This window comes from Lutra lutra, chromosome 3, assembly GCF_902655055.1.
Source record: "Lutra lutra chromosome 3, mLutLut1.2, whole genome shotgun sequence".
NCBI lineage: Eukaryota > Metazoa > Chordata > Mammalia > Carnivora > Mustelidae > Lutra > Lutra lutra.
The window spans coordinates 126,247,945-126,269,229 of NC_062280.1; the positions used below are offsets into that span (position 1 = coordinate 126,247,945).

At 43.1% G+C, this 21,285-nt stretch overlaps 1 protein-coding gene across 2 annotated transcripts in view; it reads left to right on the top strand.

Annotated features, from left to right (window-relative positions):
- Window positions 1-21,285, top strand: part of MTUS2 (microtubule associated scaffold protein 2) — a 589,185-nt gene that overhangs the window by 198,970 nt on the left and 368,930 nt on the right. For both annotated transcript variants that reach the window (XM_047723045.1, XM_047723044.1), the window contains exons 3-4: window positions 4,521-6,983; window positions 12,351-12,591. In XM_047723045.1, the coding sequence (XP_047579001.1) occupies window positions 4,764-6,983; window positions 12,351-12,591 (2,461 nt within the window). In that variant the 5' untranslated portion in view covers window positions 4,521-4,763. The remainder of the gene's footprint in view (window positions 1-4,520; window positions 6,984-12,350; window positions 12,592-21,285) is intronic.

Here is a 21,285-nt window from a genome sequence, read left to right on the forward strand (position 1 = left end):
AAGTCCAGATCCAGGAAAAATCAAAACCAAAAACTTGTTCACATTGACCCTGTGACTGACTTCTGGCCATATGATGGAACTCTAGGAGGAAGGTGTGAAGCCTGGGGAAAAGGGAAAGAAACAGGAAACCAGGAAACATTACCTCCTGTACATAATTTTGCCTTCTGTAATTGGAGAAGGTTTTTAAATGCTTTTTTTTTCCTTGTGTGAGCTTTCTCTCCTTTTTTTTTTTTGTTGTTCTTGTTGTTTCTGGTTTTGCTTTTCTATTCTTTATCTTTATGATAGTGTCTCTTCCTTTTATTCTTACTGTGTGACCTGTATAGTTTCACCAAGAGGCAGCTTTTCCTTTTATTTTTTATTTTTTTTAAAGATTTTATTTATTTATTTGACAGAGATCAAAAGTAGGCAGAGAGTCAGGCAGAGAGAAAGGAGGAAGCAGGCTCCCTGCTGAGCAGAGCGCCTGATGTGGGGCTCGATGTGGGGCTCAATGTGGGGCTCGATGTGGGGCTCAATCCCAGGACCCTGGGATCATGACCTGAGCCAAAGGCAGAGGCTTTAACCCACTGAGCCACCCAAGCGCCCCAGCTTTTCCTTTTAAAGCTTCCACTTTCTGCATGGATTTTACTTTTCCTGTCTCAGTCCCTGTCCAGCCATTTCTTGGCTGAGTGACCTTGGAAATGTTACCCTCTCTGCGCTTTCATGTCCTTACCCAGAAAGAAAGGAAAAAGCGAGGGAATGTTAAGGTCTGTCTCTGGAGGCCATTACAAAGATTAAATAGTCTACCTTAAAATTAAAGACTAAACAAAATTATAATTTAAAGTTTAAATTAAAATTTACAAATATATATTCTAACTGAGAACAATACTTGGCCCCTAGGAGGTTCTAGCTTTCCATTCCCTTACCATTCAGTAACGTTTGCTGCTCACTGACAAAAAAGTATCCATTATGTAATTCCTTAAAAATTAAAATACAGCTCTTTCTAGCAAGACAGGGATTTGACACTTGTTTGTTATTATCTAGCAATCACGTTGTGGATTGCTGTGTACCATACTCTGGTTTTGTTTATCATCATGGAGAAGAATTCATTTCTTTTTTTTTCCACCCCAGCCTTGATAATTGAAACCTGAGGGCTCTTGGTCTCATGCTTATGATTCCGCCCACAGAGAATTAGAGGCACTACCTTTCTGAGGATGGCCCATGTTTGCGGGATTTCTTGCTCTCCCTGGCTTCCTGTTTTCTGATCCAGAGAGCCTACTTTTTCTGATCCAGAGAGCATACTTTTAAACTGCTGTCTTATTGATTTGCCTACATGCTTTTTATATCTGTGCCCAGAGGATATGTGTATCTTCAAGGAAAACACTTTTTAACTTGAATAAAGAAATAAAGATAGGTTCACTGAGAATCCCTTCTGTGTCAGGGAACTGAGGCTGCGATCAGAGTATGAGCATCTTTGTTAGGCTGGAGGGCTGTATCCTGGTGGGGCTGGACCCAGGGCACCCCTGGCTTACTGAAAATAGGCCTGGAAGAAGACAGAGAAGGACAAGAGGAACGTGAGAGACAGGGATGAAGGCAGAGGAGGGAGGATGGAGACAGTGCCACAGGAAAGGAACAGAGGAGCAGTATGGCAGGCAAGAAAAACGCCTTCGTGTGTGTGTGGGTGTGTTTATTTGGGTAGGATTAGATGGATGTGAGGAAAGGAATAGAAAAATCCTCATCAGGATGTTAATGTGTCTTGAGGTGAGAGGAGAAGGGGGCATATAAAACACACAAAACCCCAGCTTATAGGAAATGATCTCATTTATGTAAAAAGTACATGCTTATATAGTAGATGCAAAAGAAATGAAAGAAAACGTTTTATCAGCTGAGGTTCTGGGGGATGCCAATGGTAGGGTGTCAAATGAAAGATCACGTTAGGAGATGAGGGGGCTGGGCTGGAGAATAGCATGGAGGGAGCTGCATATTGTGATTTTTCAGTCCTGTTTTCAGGTGTTTGTGATGTCATTCTCTGGGTCACATCCATTCATATATATGTATGTGTCTGTATATACATGAATATGTATGTTTGTATGCATGCACATGTAATCTTTTGAATAGATGAAGTTACATAGTAAACAGTGATGAAGGGAGACAGGTGCGTTGCCATGTAACCTAATTCAGCAGAAACACAACAGCCACCTTCCAGGTAGTGTGTACATATGTATTCATGTGTGTTTTTATGGATGAAGAGGAAGGTGTGGGAGACTTTAATGTTGAATCCCCCCAGGGGAATTGGGGATGGAGCAGAACCTTGTTACTTTTCAACTCTCCCATCCCCAATGCCTAATAAAATGCACACACAGTGATAGATAAATCAATGTTAGCCTTGAATTGAGTGATTTACTGATGATCCATGAATCTACTTTGATCAAAACTGAAATACTCTTATTAGATTTAAAGCTCTTTGAGGGCAGAAATAACATTGATCTTCATCATTCACTCATATATTCATTCATTCATGCTACAAATACATATGAAGTACCTAATGCATATGTTAGGTATTGAACAACATTTTCTTCAGTGTCTAGCATATTTAGAAGTTTTTTTTTTTAAAGGACGTTGTGACAGTTCATCATAGAAGGACCTAATCTGTTCTAGTGGGTCAGGATGGCTTCTGGAGGAAGAGGTATTCATAACTTAAGACCACAAAGGAGTTAGATAATGTTGGGAGAAGAGTCCACATTCTGTGTAGATGGAAGAGTATGGGAGAGATGGAAGGGAGGTGCCCAGAAATGCGGAGGATGAAGACAGTGTGCCTGTAGCCTATAGAGTAAGAAAATGAGTAGTAGGGGGTGCGGCTGGGAAGATGTGGAGGGTCTGGATCATGCAGGCCCTGAAGGCTGGGATCAGATTTCCTCCAAATTCTTACTTTGAAAATTTTCAAACCTGTAAAACAGTGATAGGTGTTGTAGAGTGGGGAGCCTAAGTTTGCAAATTTTTTGGTACAGTTCCATTCTCTCTCTCTCTCTCTCTCTCTCTCTCTCACACACACACACACACACACACACACACTTTTCTCTTTGCTGAACCATTGGCGAGTAAGTTACCATGTGCCATGTCTAAAGGCATGTCGTATTTAAAAGCATGTCTCTTCCAAGGACAAAGAATATCTCTGATACATTTACAATACTGTTATACACCTAAGAAAGTTAACACTGATCAAATACCTTAACCTAATATACAATACATATTAAATCTCTAATTGTCCCAATCATGTCCTTTGCAAACTGTTTTTTTTTTTTTTTTTTTTAGAGAGAGAGAGAGGGAAAGAGAGCGGGGGTGGGGTGGGGAAGGCAAAGGGAGAGGAAGACAGAGAATCTTAAGAATTCCATACTGAGTGTGGAGCCCGATGCAGGACTTGCTCTCACCACTCCAAGATCATGACCTGAGCCAGAGTCAAGAGTTGGATGTTTAACTGACTAAGCTACCCAGGCACCCCTAACTTTTTTTTTTTTTTTTTAATCTAAGATCCAGTCAGGGAGCACACATTATATGCAGATACACACTGGCAATTTGCAGGTAGGTTTAGGCCAGTTATTTTGTAAAATGTCCATCAATTTAAATTTGCCTGATTATTTCCTCATGATTAAATTGAGGTTGAATGTTTATAGCAAGAATACCACATAGGTGTTGTGAGGCCCTGAGAACTACCTAATATCAGGAGCACATGGGATCAGTTTCCGTCATGGGTGTTAAACTTGATCACTTGGTTAAGGGAGGCATCTACCAGATTTCTCCATTATAAAGGTAACATTATCTTTTTGTAAGAAATAAAGTAATCTTGGGGTGCCTGGATGGCTCAGTCACTTGAGTGTCCGACTCTTGGTTTTGGCTTAGGTCATGATCTCAGGGTCATATGATTGAACCCTGCATTGGGCTGCATGGTGAGCTTAGAGCCTGCTTCCGATTCTCTCTCTCCCACTCCCTCTGCTTCTCCCCACCCCCAGCTCACATGCACCCACGCTCATTCTCTCTCTCTCAAAAATAAATAAAAATAATCTGGAGAATGGTACCTTAAGGTCCTGTGAATATCCTGTTCCCCAACAATCTTTCACATGATGTTTTTTAGCGACCATTGGTTGCAAGATAACGATTACTTTGGTGATTGCAAAATGGTGATTTCTTTTTCCTTAACTATATGGTTTTTCTTATGTTAGTTGGTATTATTCTGTGAAGAAGGGCTTTTTCTTCTCCTCCAGCCTTTTCAATCAGTCTCAGTATGAACCTGTGGATTTTTAAAATTTGAATTTAAGATTTAATATGTTTTATAACACATTTCTGACATTAATCATTTTTATGTTTTAATTGCCCTATATTTGGCCAGCAGGCACCTTATCAGAAAGGTTTTTGAGAAATTTATGGGCTGAGTGAGTAAAATAATAATATGAAAGTGATGAATAAATCTGTTTTCCATGCTTTTTTTTCTCCTGAGAATCTCTATTTGTCAGTGCCAACAACACGATTTTATTTTTATTTCTCTCTAGGTCTTATGGACTAATTGGCTCTCATTCGGCAGGAACCTAACAGATAAGTCATTCCGCTGTATGTCAAGACAATGCTTGGTTTTAAGACCGCTCTGAAAATGATTAAAGTAGTATGGCAACGTGACACTGTCAGGAGGCAAGAAGCAGCTTGACAATTTCCTGTTAATCAAATAGCAGCTTGAAGGAAGCCCCTTTCCATTAAGTAGGACTGCATGGCCAGCAGCCCCCACTGAAGGGCTGAAAATGAGCGTCCCAGTGGCTCCAAAGAAATCATGTTATGCTCAGTTGCGGGACAACAGAAATGGGGTGAAAAATAATAATGAGAGTATCCTAAGTCTGGGAGATACAAATGCCAATCAAATCATGTTGGAGGTCAGTTCCTCTCATGATGAGTCTGAGACACGTGACCGGACAGATGAAATTGGAAATGCAAATTCAAGCGAGCCAGAGAACAGTACCCATTTCAATAAGGAATTCCACCAACTTCAGGGCTTTGGGAAGGGATCGCAGGCTGGCCTTGCCAGCCTGAAAGACTTTAAATATTCCTCGACTGTCCACGGAGGACTCAATGAAGAGCACACAGTGGAGAGAGGCGCAGATATCCTACAGACCCCTCACGGTGTTCAGGGACCAAGTCTGTCAAGTTGGAGGAACGTTATGGCAGAGGCCAGTCCCGAGGTTTTGGCTACAAGGGACGCTGACCTTCCCCGCCATGCTCCTAAGGATAAGTTGGCAAAGACCCTTGACAATGAGGAATTGCGAAGGCATTCTTTGGAAAGAGCAGGCAGCCCTGCTATGGTCGTGGACGGGTCCACGAGGGAGCGTGGCGGGAGCCTGGCCTGGCAGCGTCTGCAGCCCACGCCCCTCGACTCCCCTGAAGCCCCACGTCCTGAGCCCAGGAGCGGGGAGGGGCCGCAGAGGATGTGCATCGCCCCCTCTCCAGGAGCAGCTGTTCCTCGAGCAGACAGCACCTCGGAGGGAAAGAGCGTACGTCATCCTAAACCATCTACCTCAGCAACCAAGGAGACTGCCCCCTCAGAGACCCAGATGGAGAGGGGGCATGGACCGGAAGTTAGCAACGGGAGCACATCACATTCCGCCCCTCCAGAGCCCGGCCCAGATTCAGCTTCAGCCCTGAAGGGAGTCTTGAGTAAGCCAGAAGCACAGTTAGGTTCAGGAAAAGGAGAGCTCAAGCCAGAGCTGAAATTGGTCCCACCCAAGGCTGGGCAGGAGCTCAAGTCAATCCAGGCCAGTCTGGGATGCCCCAAGGAAGGGAGCATGTTACCCCTCGAGAGGAAGGAGCCAGCTGGGAAAGCACAGCTGGAGGCTGTCCCCAGGGCCCTTGGCCTGTCCCAGGGCAGTGGCCACCACACTAGTGTGGGAAGAGGTAGCAGCGAGCAGGACAAGAGAGCACTCCACCTAGGCGAGGAGGCTTCTCTTCTGACCACCCCTGCACAAGGCCCTGCTTCCTGGGGAGCTGAGAAGCAGCCCACTGGCAAAATGTCATCAGGTGCAGCTAGGAAGTTGGGCGAAGTGGCATCTGCTGGCATTTCAGCAGGCGATGTGCGTGTACCTTTTATTCCTTATGAGCCACCTGACAGCAGGCCCTCAGGCATCAGTGAGGATGGCGCACTGGTCAGTGGGGACATGGACAGTACAGCGGTTTGTACTTCACATCCTTCCATTGGACAGAGCAACACGGGGGTCCCTGAACCCCTCGGCCCTCAGAGCAGCAGCTCAGAAGTAGGGGACAGCAAAGAGACCACTACATCTGTTGCAGAAGATAGGAACCTCCTAGAAAATGCAGCAAAGACTGAAAGTACCCCAGGGGGAGCAGGTGCTCTTCTCAGTGGCCTGGCACCCCTCCACCCAGAGACAACTGTGAATGTGACCCTCCAGCCTCCACCACCTAGTAGCGGTGTTCAGGACTCAGGCGTGTTAGGTGCGGATGCCCGGTCACCCTCGGCGGCCGCGCCCCCCACCAATAATGCGCGGTTGTTGGACACCCCCCCGAAAGTGCCTGACAAGAGCACCTGTGCCCCTGGGATCCCTGAGCCTGTCTTCCCACATTCTGAGGACACCCCTTCCTCACGGGAAGGGATGGAGAACCACCAGGTTGAAAAAACAGAAGAAAGGACAGAACCCAAGCCCATCATTCTGCCCAAGCCCAAGCATGTGAGGCCCAAGATCATCACCTACATCAGGAGGAGTCCTCAGGCCCTTGGCCAGGTGGACACTTCGCTGCTTCCGGTGGGGCTTCCTTACGCTCCGCCCACATGTACCATGCCTCTTCCCAAAGAGGAGAAGGCGGCAGGCGGTGAGCTGAAACCACCTGCCAGCCTCTACGAGAAGTACAAGCCGGACTTGCAGAAGCCGCGGGTCTTCAGTTCTGGGTTGATGGTGTCCGGGATCAAGCCCCCAGGACACCATTTCAGTCAAATGAGTGAAAAGTTTTTGCAGGAGGTAAGAGAATATCATTGTGATGTGACCTTTCAGTCAAACACTGTAAAGTTTGTTACACATTTTCATTGTGAACTGTGAAAACAGAATATCCTCTCTTAGCAAATTGCGGATTTTGATGGACACATGTGCACAGAACTGGATGTCTTAACTAGAAGAGTTGGCAGCCAAGTGGGCACTTTTTTTTAAAGACTTTTTTTTTTTTAAAGATTTTATTTATTAATTTGACAGACAGAGATTACAAGTAGGCAGAGAGGCAGGCAGAGAGAGAGGAGGAAGCAGGCTCCCTGCTGAGCAGAGAGCCCGATGTGGGGCTCGATCCTAGGACTCTGAGATCATGACCTGAGTCGAAGTCAGAGGCTTTAACCCACTGAGCCACCCAGGCACCCCCCAAGTGGGCATTTTTGACCAGAAGAGCTTGACGGTCATGATGGGATGTAGCTAACATCTAAGGAGACTCATTTGAATTCCACTCAGCATAATACATGTGAGATTAGATAAGTATGCATTTCAATTGGCTTCTATGTTTAAACAAGTCAGCATAAGTCTTTTATAAGCCAGATCAAGGGGAGGACAAGGCCAAAATAAATATATTGTTCAAATTGGTCTGACTTCATTCTCTTAGGGGGAATATTTTCCTTATGGGAGAATCTCACATTACATGGGAAAACCACAGTGAATAGCAAATACTGTGTTAGGCCTGGGCTCTTTGTTTTGAGTCAAAATGATGATTACAACTAACATTTAGTTGAGCACCTACTATGCCTTAAGCCTACATAACATAACATTTCATCTTTATCAATCTTCACTAGTCCTTATAGTGATTTTCTGAAAGGTTAGGATTACAGTTTTTATTGTTGTATACGTGAAGAAGCAGCTTTGGAGGGATTTGAGTAACTCAGCTAAAGCCACATAAAAGAAGGACAGTGCTGAGGTGCTCTTCTCGCCCTCCCAGTTCTGTCACTGTGTTACCTTCTCATTTCTGTGTGCAATGGTGAGTTCCTCTCAGAGCTCAGAAATCACATTTGTCTCCTGAACCAATCTCCTCATGGCAGCCAGAGTGATCAGGTAAAAGCTGGGTCAGATCACTTCTCTCCCTAACATCCTTCAGGTCTGCCCAGGCCAACTCAGAACACGGGCTTAAGTGTGTAGGCTGGCTCAGCTTTTAGGATGGACTCAGTCTGTCTCCTAACCTCCCCAACCACCTCTCCTTCCTCTGCTCACCCTCTCTCCCTCTACTGCCTCGGGGTCTTTGCACCTCCCTCTGCCTAGAGTTTTACTTCCAGACATCCCAGTGGCTGACTCCTTTACTTTTTCTCTCTGTTCAAATGTCACTTCCTTGGTGAGACACCTTGCCTTCCCTGAGACGCCTTTCTCTGGTTTAGTTTCTTCTTAGTGCTTATCTCCGTCAGGCATATATACTTTTCCTGTTTTTGCTGCATCAGCTAGAATGTAAAATCCATGAGAAGAGGGATGTCTTTCTGGGTTTTTTTTGTTTGTTTTATTTTGTTTTTGTTGTTGTTGTTCTCTGCTGGATCCCCAGAGTTTAGAACACTGCTTGACATAACGATGTGGTCAGAAAATGTTGAATAATGGCTGAATTACAAACTCATGTATGTTGGGTCCAAACAAAAGTTGATCAGAGCTTCTTAGAAATAGAAAGGCTCAATCCAAAATTGGACCTCAGGTTGACTGAATATATTGACATATTTATAGAATGTACTGCTCAGCATGGGAGTTGTCAGCTCTGGCACAACAAAAGAGGTGAATCTATTCTAAGCAGCTGATCTTGACCAAGGCTAGCACTGACCAGGTGTCCCAGCAGCTGACCGTCTGTTCTGCCCTGGGGCAGGCTGCTAGCTCTGAATCACACAGCTCACTCACTGTCTTCTGAATCTGGGCCTGCTGGAGAGGCTTCCCACCACACATCTCTGCTGAGGGAATGCCAGCTAGAGAGGGTAGGGGTCCAGTCTTTGCAGCAAGGGCTCATTTTGCTGTTCAGGGCTGCGTGCTATCCTGTTTTAGGTGAGCTTCTCACACAGAGGTCTGAGGTCTATAGCGAGAGGATGTTCTAGCCAAAGCACATAAAAAGTCTGGCCTTAGGCCGTTGTCTCTCACCAACAGTGGACAGATTTCCACTCTGCTCTTATATATCAGTCTCTGGGCTTGGTTAATGTGAGTCTTTCTCAAATTTCTAAAACCTAATCTACCTAATTTCTGTCGTAATCCTCTTTAATCAATAGACTGGCCCTTGGCCTTTGCTCCTAGAGCTGCAACTTGAGGAAACCCAGTGGGTCCCCTTCCTGTGTTCAGGCTTGATGTAGGGAGGTCCCAAAGCCACCCTCCCTGCCAGTGAACCCCACCTCACCGCAGGATGGCTTCACCCAGTCTCAGGGGAAAGAACACATTTCTGATTAGTTGTAACAGAAATATTTTTTAATTGTAGAAGTCATGTATCTTTTTAATAAATGAGAAAGTCTTAACAGTACAAACCCAAACCTGCTCCAGACTCTTTCATCATTATTGACAGATTCTTGCTGGTTAGCATTAGTAGAAATGAAGAAGTCAGAGGAAAGGCTCTTCTAAGAGAGGGCATCCTTTCTTCATTGACAGGAATAATACAGACATTTAGAGCTTCCAGAAGTGGCTTTGAAGATTGTCTTGGACCTGCTCATGGCAGGATGATAAAATATGTGTCTCAGGGAAGGCAAGGTGTCTTCCTGGTTTAGACTGTTTTCTGCTTGCACCTATCCTGAGGTCTCTGGGGCATTTTTTCCTACTGATGCCTTCAATAAACCCTTTGCATTTTTGGTGTAAGGAGGTGGGAAGAGGGGGGAAGGGGTGAGAGGACAGGGATGAGGTCGTATACTTGCAACATACAGATGTCTGATTGGGCTGATCTCCTTTCCTACTCCCATAATACAGGGACATATGTATGTATCATGTAAGTATCTATCCAGACTTGAAGGAATTGACCTGTGCAGTTGTGGAGGCCGGCCAGTCCAAAGTATGCAGGGTGGGTAGGGAAGAGGTGCAGTTCAAGTTCAAAGGCCACCTGCTGGCAGATTTCTGTCTTCTTTAAGGGAGGTCTGTCTTTTTCCGTTAAGGCATTTGACTGATTAGGTGAGACCCACCCACATGATGAACAATAATTGGCTTTATTCAAGGCTTGCTGATTTAAATGCTCATCTCTTTTTAAAAATGTAAACATCTAGAATAATCTTTGACCAAATATCTGCGAACCGTGACCTAGCCAGATTGTCACAAGTTCTCTCCCAGTAGCTCTCCCAATGGGTTCTCTGTGGCTTCTCAAATAAGCCTTCTCATTTACCATGTGTCTGCCCAGTCCAGCCCAACACACTGAAAGCAGGACAGGACACATATGAACTAGGGCAATCTACTAAGAACTTAATCTGCTTAATAACTAAATTCTTTGTTCTGCTAAGAACTTGTTTGTATACCTTGATTGATTTTAGGAGTTTGAAATTACAAGGATCTTTTAGCTTGCTTTCAAAATTATTTCTCTAAAAATACTCCATTAGAGAAGGAGGGAAAAAATCATTTGGGGTGAAGTGCTATGTATTCATAGGTATGCTGTGACACCTGTTCTATTCTGTCAGTAAAGATGAAAGAAATGAGTGTGAAGTTTTTGGTAGATTCCCTTGTCTTGTCAAAAACACACAAATTAGGCATACTTTTCACCTTCGTGAAGAACTTGTTACATCTCATCAGAGACAAACTACCCAACAAAGTGACAGGCAATGAAGTGGCTGAAATCATTAAGGTCATTTTGAGTGACACAGCATGATGGGTTTTTGACTCCCCAGTTTCCAAGAACTGAGTAATTACTGACATCAGCACATTGCAGTCCTGGGAACCTGACAGATGTGGGATAGAGATCTTTTCTTCCTGAGAGAATGTACTAGAAGCAATGAGCAGTGGCACCAGAATTTTAGAAACTACAACAAAAAAATAGAGGAACATAAGTACAATAGAAAAGCCAAAGGTTGATAGTAAGAGGGTAAGCAGGGAATGGTGAAAGTCTTACCAGAGAGCAGAAATAGAATGTCTTTCATAGGAATATAATTTGCTGTGGCCTGAATTCAGCCTATTTACTAGAGCAATCATGCATGTGTTACACTGTGATTATGATAAAACTTTAAAGGTCTAATCTTTTGTTTCAATAATGTCAGTGTAAGGGGAAAACTTTGTTTCAACATTAAAAGAGTATCAAATTAGGAGTTTTTCTCTTCAGCAGCTCAGATCAAAGCTTTATAGCCCCTATTAAAGAATATTGTTAAATGCTTGTGATTCCTGAATGGATAAATGTTTGACACATAAAATGTATTATGATATAGAGCAGAGTTCACAGATTTATCTTTTCGTTCATAGCCTCTGGCACTATTTTTTTTAAACTTAAAATAAAAATTATTTAGTTGCCTTAAATTTTTTCATTTTTAATATGAAGAAAGACTGATAATATGAACAGTCTTTGTTAATATAGAATTACATACATATAAAAGGCATATAGGTTGTGTTCTAGCCAAGACTCTTAACTATAGGGAAAAGTAACGGGATTGTTGCATTATTAAATTTAGGTAAGAATGGAAACATGATTCCTTTATTGAATAAGTATTTATTGACTTTATGTACTAGGCACCATTCTAGGTGCTACTCATTTAGCAGTCAACAAGATTCTGTCCTGGGACTTCCACTGTAGTGAAACTTATCAAACATTTGTGGACACCCCACCTTCCTAGGGAGGACAGATGAGGTGATTAACAGTCTCTCATTTTTAATTAGGTAAACAAATTGTAGAGGCCTGAAAACATATTTTTCCATCAACTGCTTTATTCTTCCAAGCAGCCTTTTCTCGCACATTCACAATGCATATTTTATTTCCTAAATAGCCCAGTAAAGACCTAACAGAAATTGGTAAGTTTCACCTGCTTATCTTAAGAGTAGGTTACTGTAAATACTGTGCCCTTGCTCCTTAGACTTTCATAATCTATGGACATTGGTTGAACTATTTCCCTGCTTCACTGAAATTATGTATTTATAGACTGACTACTTGGTCAAACTGCAATGATTTTGTAGCAATCAGATTTAAAAATCGTGTACAGTGAGTTGTTTTCCCAGTGAAATGTGGATTCATAATGCATTAGAATGGGAAGAGAGCTGCGAGGTCATCAGGTTGTATTGTTAACTTAGAGCTGAAGACTCTGGAGCCCAGAGAAGATAAGTGGTCAGCGGTGGAGCAACTCAGTGGTGCTGGAGTGGCCACTGCTGGCGCCTTGGTCCCCAGACTGTGTTCCGTACTCATACTGGGACGGGAGCTTCTCTGATTAAGCTTCTGCTCATTTATCATAGGTTACAGAACGGCCCGGAAAAGAAGAATTTTGCTCTTCTTCCTATACTCATTATGAAGTTCCGCCAACTTTCTATCGGTCGGCCATGCTCCTTAAACCCCAGTTGGGATTGGGCGCAATGTCCCGTTTACCATCTGCAAAGAGCAGGATCCTGATTGCGAGTCAGAGGTCCTCAGCGAGTGCTATCCACCCACCGGGACCCATTGCGGCAGCCGCCAGCCTCTACAGCTCTGATTCTGCGGGTAAGTGATCCAGCCGTTACTGCTTTTCCCAGCTGCAGTTGTAAATAGTAACTCTCTAAAAGGGCAGGAGCTAACTGATATACGAATGCCTCTCACCTGCTCTGAGAGGAGCCTTTTTCTGCTCTTCCATCTGCCTCTCCATGCAGATAACTTGTCAAGACTCCTCCGTCTGCACCAGTCATCCTCCACATCACCTTTAAAAAGGAGGTCTTTGTGGGGGTGCCTGGGTGGCTTAGTGGGTTAAGCTTCTGCCTTCAGCTCAGGTCATGATCTCAGGGTCTAGGGATCGAGCCCCGCATCAGGCTCTCTGCTCAACAGGGAGCCTGCTTCCCCATCTATTGCTCTGTCTGCCTCTCTGCCTACTTGTGATCTCTGTCTGTCAAATAAATAAATAAAATCTTTAAAAAAAAAAAAAAAGGTGGCCTTTGCAACCACTTCCTCACTTCCTGCGATTTCTTCTTTCTCTGATACAGCCTGTAGGCCAGGGGCCAGCGGAGCTTGTCTTTAAGGGGTCAGATGGTAAATATTTTAGGCTTTCTGGGCTATAATGGTCTGTGTTGTAACTACTGAACACAAAAGCAGCCGCAGACAGCACATCAGCGAATGCGTGTGGCTGGGTTTCAATACAACTTAATTCACAGAAACAGAGAGGGGGCTGTAGTTTGCCAGAGAGATCTTCCTACAGCCCGGCACTGACCCTATCACCCTTCATCTGTTCACAAATCTGGACCGCTCCATAATTACTTACAGAAAGGCTCTGCTGCCTCTCCCAGCCCTGTCTTCCCGCTCTGCCATGGCTGGCCAGTGTTCCCTCCTGAGTCTCTCTGCACTGACTTGTTGCCTGTTTCCAGTCTTCTTCTCCTGAAGTTCCCTCTAGGCTTTAGGTATTATTATAGACCTAATACATCCCCAGTATAAAACACTTTGAACACAGAAAAATATGGCAAAGATAGTAATAATACTTAACATATTTTTAGCACCCAGCCAGAGTTATTTTTTTTAAAGATTTTATTTATTTATTTGACAGAGATCACAAGTAGGCAGAGAGGCAGGCAGAGAGAGAGGAGGAGGCAGGCTCCCTGCTGAGCAGAGAGCCCGATGCAGGGCTCGATCCCAGGACCCTGGGATCACGATCTGAGCCAAAGGCAGAGGCTTTAAACCACTGAGCCACCCAGGCGCCCCCAGCCAGAGTTATTATTACAGAGTTTTTCCTTCCAGTGTGATTGTTTTCTGTGCATTTTTCTATTATTAAAATAATGCTGAATGTGAATTTTGTATTTTTTTCTATTAATACATTGTAGACATTTCCTAGGTCATCAATATTCCAAAAACACTAAATGACAGCATAGTATTTGGTTGTGTTCATTTATTCAACAAATTTGGGGTGCTTATGATGGGCCAGAAGTGGTAAATTAAGTTCACTCCAGCAGTGAACAAACCAGAGAGCTCCTGCTTTTATGTGTTTTACAGTCTAATTGATGAAATAGACCAAAAATGCAAAAAAAAGATATGTAATTATAAATATGAAAGCAAGAAGCACAGTATTTTAAGAAATCACAGCCAGAAGGATTATGCGGATGGGATGGAAGCATTCAGGGGCAGCCTGTTTGAGGAATGGGAAGAATGGGAGATGTTGGGGAATAGTGTCTGAATCGATTGAGTCATTGCCCAATTACTGGCACTTGAGTTCTTCTTACTCTACACTATTTTCAGTAGTTTTGTGAATTGAGTCTTTGTATATACTTATTTGTCTTCTTTCTTATTGTTTTCTTGGGCTCGATCAAATGAAGTATAATGATTGGATAAAAGCATATCCAAACCTTTTTTTAAGGCCAAGGAATTTTCTAGAAAACTTGAAACAACTATTTTCATACGAGTGTTTCTTGGAAGTTCTTCTTCTTGCCATACCTTGCCAGTGTTGAGTATTAACACTCCTCCACCTATCCCTCCTCCTCCTGTTGTTATTATTATTATTATTGCATTTCTTTTATTGTCAGTGGAAGGGAACTTTTTTTAACCTGTTTTCCATTATATAACTTCATAAATTTGTCATTTACTGAGGTAATTATTGACCAAGAATAACTTTTAAGTAGATTTTATTAATAGTTTTTTTTGACAAGCACTTCCATAAAAATCAAATTATTTTTGATGTTTCTCATGATATATGTATATTGTGATGGGCCTACCTCTTATTATCAGAGGTGCTGTAAGTTAATTATGTGATTCAGTCCCTCATTCAAGAATTATTACTGAGGGACTGTTACATGTCAGCACTGTTCTAGGTGTGGGGGATAAAGCAGTGACAACAGACAAAATTCCCTGCCCCCGTGGAGCTTGAATTTTAGTATGGGGACAGCCTTTTTTGTTTTTTAATGAGCAAATAAATTACCTGGTGTGTTGGGAGAGGTAACTAGTATTGAAGGAAATGAAACATAGAGGAGGGATATGGGAGGCTTAGGAAAGAAGAAGGGAGATTACAATTTTTTTTTTTTTTGCAGTTGTAAGATGTTTTCTTTCTTTCTTTTTTTTTTTTATTTTATTTTTTATAAACATATAATATATTTTTATCCCCAGGGGTACAGGTCTGTGAATTGCCAGGTTTACACACTTCACAGCACTCACCATAGCACATACCCTCCCCAATGTCCATAATCCCACCCCCCCTCCCCCCATCAACCCTCAGTTTGTTTTGTGAGATTAAGAGTCACTGATGGTTTGTCTCCCTCCCAATCCCAGTGCTTTGGACTTCACTTTTAAACCAATCCCCAGAGGAGGTGAGGGAGGGAACCACATGCGTATCAGGGGTGGAGTGTCCAGGCAGAGGGAGGAGCCAGGGTACAGCTCCTGAGGTGGCAGAAAGGCCTGGAGGCTGGAGCAGGGGAATAGTAGGTAGTGAGTAGGGGAGGTGGGAAACGAGAAGGTTGACAGGGTACGTGTGTGTGTCAGGGAGGGGGGAATTACATAAGGCCCAAGAACCATTCCAAGGATTTGACTTTTTCTGAGTGAGAAAACCACTGGAGGCTTTGGACCTAGGACAGCGTGATCTGCCCTTTGTGGACACAGGATCCCTCTGAGTCAATGAGGACAGAGCATGAAGCAGGGGGAGCAGGCAAGAGGTCATGCAGGCAGCGATGGGACACAGTGAGAAGGTAGAGCACATCAGGTCTCCTGACTGACTGCATGTGGGCTCTGAGAGAAAAAGGGCAGTGGAAAATGACTCCCTGGGAATGGAGTTGCCACTTAGAGGGAGAGAAGCTGGTTTAGAAGGGGAGGATAGGAGCTAACTCAGGACATGTTGCCATTGAAATGCCCTTAGCCATCCTATAGGATAAAGCATTGCATCTAGGAGGCCAGCATTGAGAGGACAGGGCTGGCTGGAGATCCGAAAGCATTAGTTGTCAGCAGATGGCTGGTCTTTAAAGCTATGGTGCTTCTCTCCACTGGGCCGTCATTCTCTCCAGCATGATTTCACCTTCACCAGTAACTGATAAATTTGATATGGGTTTGAATTATGAGCTCTGAAATAGCATGATGTACCCAAGGTTAATAGTTTTACTTTATGCATAAAATTTGGAAAAATTTAAAAATACTTAAAATAGACTTAGTTGAGATTTTTTAAAAAATTTTTATTTATTTGTCAGTCAGAGATTACAAGTAGGCAGAGAGGCAGGCAGAGAGAGCAGGGGAAACAGGCTCCCCGCTGAGCAGAGAGCCCGCTGTGGGGCTCGATCCCAGGACCCTGAAATCATGACCTGAGCCAAAGGCAGAGGCTTAACCCACTGAGCCACCCAGGCGCCCCACTTAGTTGAAATTTATTTAACACTAGTCAAGTTTTGGGAAATGAGAAATATTTACACATATACCATTTGCATAAAAATTCCACTGCCCAGAAGACATGGGCAGCTTGAGCTCTTTCTGAGGATGACTTATTTGTGTTCACACATTTGTGATAAGGGTGACACTGCTTCAGAGTTCAGCTCAGCCCCAGAAGTATGCATATAAGGGACTCCTCTACCCCTACTCCTTCAAGACTCCCAACTATCTCACATACCTGGAGAGATATGTGTCCACATGGGTAATCGTTAGGAACCTAACAAAGCCTTGTGACGATGATGGCTATCACTCCTGCAGGACACTGAGAATGTGAAAACCTTTCTTCCTGCTGTTGGAAGGATCACCTGGCATAGGCTCTGAGACAGAGAAGATCTTGTCAGATACTGGATACTGAGACAGAGAAGTTCTTACTCCAGAGACTGGGGGCTTGGGTGGGATGACTGTGATCCCACTAGCCCTTGGGCTCTGGAGCCAGGCCAGTGGCCCTTTGCTTGGCCTGCGTGGTGTATTCCAGGTAGCAGGCCTTTTCCCTTCTTGGGCAACTTTGCTCGAGTCCCCCAGGCTACCAGGACCTGCTCTGGCAATATGCATGATTCACTTAACTCTTTTCTCTCTGTAGAAATCCTGTTTTTCTTCATGTTTTCTGAGGAGGTAGTCTCTTTCTCCTCCAACATTATCGTTTTTTTAAAAATTATTTCATGAAGATCCATTAAATGCAGAGCCAAAGTCATTATCTACCAAAAAACTACTAATAGTGTCTCTTAACTTGAGAGGTAGGAGGGCTTAACTTTCTGACTCTCCCAGGAAATGAAGGGAAATAGCTACATACTACCCTTCTGGAAGTAAAAAGGGCAAGGAAAAGCCAGACAGCTAGGATTCCGTGGTAAAACAGTCTGAAATATCACCTCCTGTCATGCGCTCTTTTTGGCCACCTCTGGAAGGAGTCTCTCATTTTGTTTCTTCCCTGAAAGAAATCTTCCAGTCGGGGAGAGACTAGGATTCACAGAGCTGTGGAGGAAAAGAAAAACTCATTCCTTTGCTCAGTAATCCCTGATTGCACATTTACTGTGAGTTTGCCCAAATCACAGAAGTAAATGTGGGCAGATTGGGCTACATTAAAATTCACTTCTCTTTAGCAATACAATTAAATCAGGAAGAAAAACATCAAGATTCCAATAGACTGACAATGAAAGGGCATAAACAATGAACTTAGGGGTGCCTGGGTAGCTCAGTCTGTTAGGCGGCCAACTCTTGGTTTTGGTTCATATCATGATCTCAGGTCCTGGGATGAAGCCTGTGTCAGGCTCCGTGCTCAGTGGGGAATCTGCTTCAGGATTCGCTCTCCCTGTGCCCCTCTCCCTGCTTGTGCATGTGTGTACTCTCTCTCCAATAAATAAGTCTTTAAAAAAAACCCACAATGAGTTTTAAAATAAGAAGATATAACTGATAAACACAAGTTTAAAGATCCCAAATACATAATTCTGAAATTTAAAAACTGTAAAAACTGTGAAAACAAAAGGCTTTCATTCATTCATTGGCATTACCTGACCATAACCATAACCATTCTCAATTTTTGTATGTTCATTCATACTGCTTCGTGTGAATATCTGTGCATCTTGCTGCAGAAGTGTTAATGGGGTAAAAGGGTGCTGCTGGAGGGTTATACAACACATGTTAGGTTGAGCTAGGTATGACTGTTATTTTGGTATTAGAAGTGAAGGGAGAGGAACTTAGGTGAAATAACTTAAACCATGCAGCTTATAAACTAGAGCAGAGGTTTGACTCAAGACTGTCTCTGTGTTCGTATTCTTAACCCCCACACTAGACTACATCATCGGACTGCCTGTGTCAAATCTTACTACACTGCAGGATATTTACTTTATAAAACAAGAATAAGATCAGTGTTTGTGGATTTTCTGGCAAACCACGGTCCTTAGGCTAGACAACTATTTTTGTAAATCCATTTTAATGGAACACAGCCTCACCCACTATCTCTCCTTTTGCTTATGGCTGCCTTTGGAGTTGAGCCATTGTAATAGACATAAAACATTGCCCAGAAGCCTAAAATATTTACTCTCTGGCCCTTTAAGAAAAGGTTTGTTGACACCTGCCTAATTACAATGCCAGTTACCATTTACAGTGATACCCTTTAGACTGAAGAAGTATATGAAAAAGTTTTTAAGGTTTTGAAACTCTTGGCACAATGGAAGTCTAGGTCTGGGAGGCATGGTGAATTTAAATTTTAGTAATGCATTTAATCAAAATTAATCTATTTTCCAAGGACATCCATTGTTTTTTGATTGTTTGTTTGCTTGCTTGCTTATTTTTTTTCTCCCTGAGGAATTTAGCTGACCCTGCACAAGGCAACAGGGGCTAAGGTGGAGTACTGATGCTGGGGAGGCCCCAAGAAGGCAAAGTGGGGTTGCAGGAACTGTAAACTTTAGAGTCTGGAGTTCATGCACCTCTAGAGAGCCACAGGATCAAAGCTGTGTAGATGTCAGTCTTAAACATCCTTTGGTGGATATGCTTGGCAAAGAATCTAATGAAAAAACCATTAGAGGAGTCTCTAGGGCTATTCTCCTATCCTTCCTTCCTTCCTTCCTTCCTTCCTTCCTTCCTTCCTTTCTTTCTTTCGTTCTTTCTTTCTTTCTTTCTTTCCTCTCCTAACTCTTTTCAACACCTCCAGTTTTCTTGAGATGACCTTAATTAAGATGGTGGAGTTAAGAAGTTTCACCATTTTCTTTTCTCACAAGTCTCTCCCTCAAACACCAGGAGGATAATGTAGATACTGTCTTTAACAAATGTAGAAATACCTGTGTATCTAAACCATAATAATTGAGGAGGGGCTGTCAAGTAGGGAAAGCCCCTGAAGAGGATGCCTGTGGCTTCAGGTGGGGGACAGGTCAGTAGAGCCCACAGAGCAGGGACTCACTGTGGGGAATCTGTGCTTGGAACAATGGGGTGGAATACATGTGCAGAAGTCAGGAGTCCATGGCCCCAGTTTTCACCACAGAACAGCAGGGAGGCAGGGCTAAATGAGGAAATAGACATCTTTACAATCAGTCTGCAAGGTTGGGTGTCAGGAGATGCTACAATACAGGCAGCTGTACAGCTTCCAGCCTTCTTTGTCTGGAGAGAAACCAGTTGAAACGGGAAGTCACAGAGTTCTAGGAAAGAAGAATGGGAATCAGCAGCCAGGGTAGAAAGCGGAAATCCAGGAGAATGTTTTGTCCTGAAAGGCAGGAGAAGACAGTATATCAAAGAAGCAAGGAATGGTCAGTGATTTTGATAGCCACTGAGGAACTGGGTAGTAGAAGGACAGAAAAGGGAGACAATGTGGAAGTCATTGACTATCTTTACAAGAGCGATATAAATGGAATCATGGGGACAAAAGGCTGCTCAGTCGGAGAGACAAAAGGAAGTTGACCCTCAAGTGTAGCCTACTCATGTGTATGGAATGTAAGAAGCAAATAGCAGAAATGCTAGATGATACTTTTAGTTATTTCAAGATTTGAGGGAATGAGAATGATTTTGTTTTGTTCAGAGCTTCTGAAAAATATTTGTGATGATTTGGAATGACTGTGCACTAATGCACAGAATTTCCCATGAAACTGCCTCTCTGTTGCATATGACCCAGAAATGACACTGTCAACTGACCTCAAACGTGTTATGGGTCACAATAAAAATCCATTAACTTTGCAGGTAATTGATACTTTTATTGCTGTCAGTACACTGAATAGCACCTAGAGTTACTTTCTAAGGTCTATTTCCTCAGCTTTAAGAAAATCAAAATAGCTGGGAAAGGACGGCCTAGATAAGAAAGTTAAATGAAAATGGGCCACACAAATGAATAAAGCATCTAAATGCCATACTGCTACAATATTTCAGAAGATAAATAAAAGTTAAGATAGTGGGATGTCTGGGTGGCTCAGTCAGTTAAGCATCTGCCTTTGGCTCAGGTCATGGTCCTAGGGTCCTGGGATCGAGTTCCCTAATGGGCTCTTTGCTCAGTGGGGAGACTGCTTGTCCCTCTCCCTTCCACTGCCCCTGCTTGTGCGCACTCTCTCTCTCTCTCTGACAAGTAAATAAAAATATATCTTAAAAAAAAGAAGTTAAGAAATCTGTTGTCTGAACAGGGAGAGATGCCTAGTGCAAGGCTTTGGGGAGAAAAGTTACCATGTCATGGCATAGTGAAAGGAATGGCTTGTTTTAAGGCTGAGCTTGTAAACAAAATTATTTTGACAACTTATGCATAATGATGACACGCATGATAATTACAACTGCAGAGTGATTATTATATAAAACAATATTTAGTGTGAAACTTATGAGGTTGCTTGCTATGAGTTTTTTTTTTTTTTTCATTTCCTTTTTGTGTTACACAGATACGACTCAGGTGATTAAGTAACATTCTAGTCAAAATGTAGTCAAAAAGTAACATTACTAGTCAAAATCTAGTAATTCAGAGAAATTGTACCCAAACAGAGATCTGTATGGTGAGCAGTTCACATTATTAATCCACAGGATCACAGAGCCTTGCCATTCAGCTGCAGCTAGACAGACCCTTTCACTCTTTCCCCAGGGGCAAATGCCAGGATCCAGTTTTCGGAAGGTTGCCTGTCAAAGTTAATATACCTTTATATACCTTCTATGTACTTCTGTAACCACAGTGATGACACAGGAGTCTTTCCACTCCTCCTGAAATTTCTCTTCTGCCCCTTGCCAGATAATCCCCACTCCTATGCCGCACCCCACACAAATACTGGTCTGCTTTCTGTTATTGTAAATTACATTTTTAGATTTTCAAATAAGTGGAATCACACAGTATGTCCTGTTTTTGCATCTGTCGCTCAGATTTTTGAG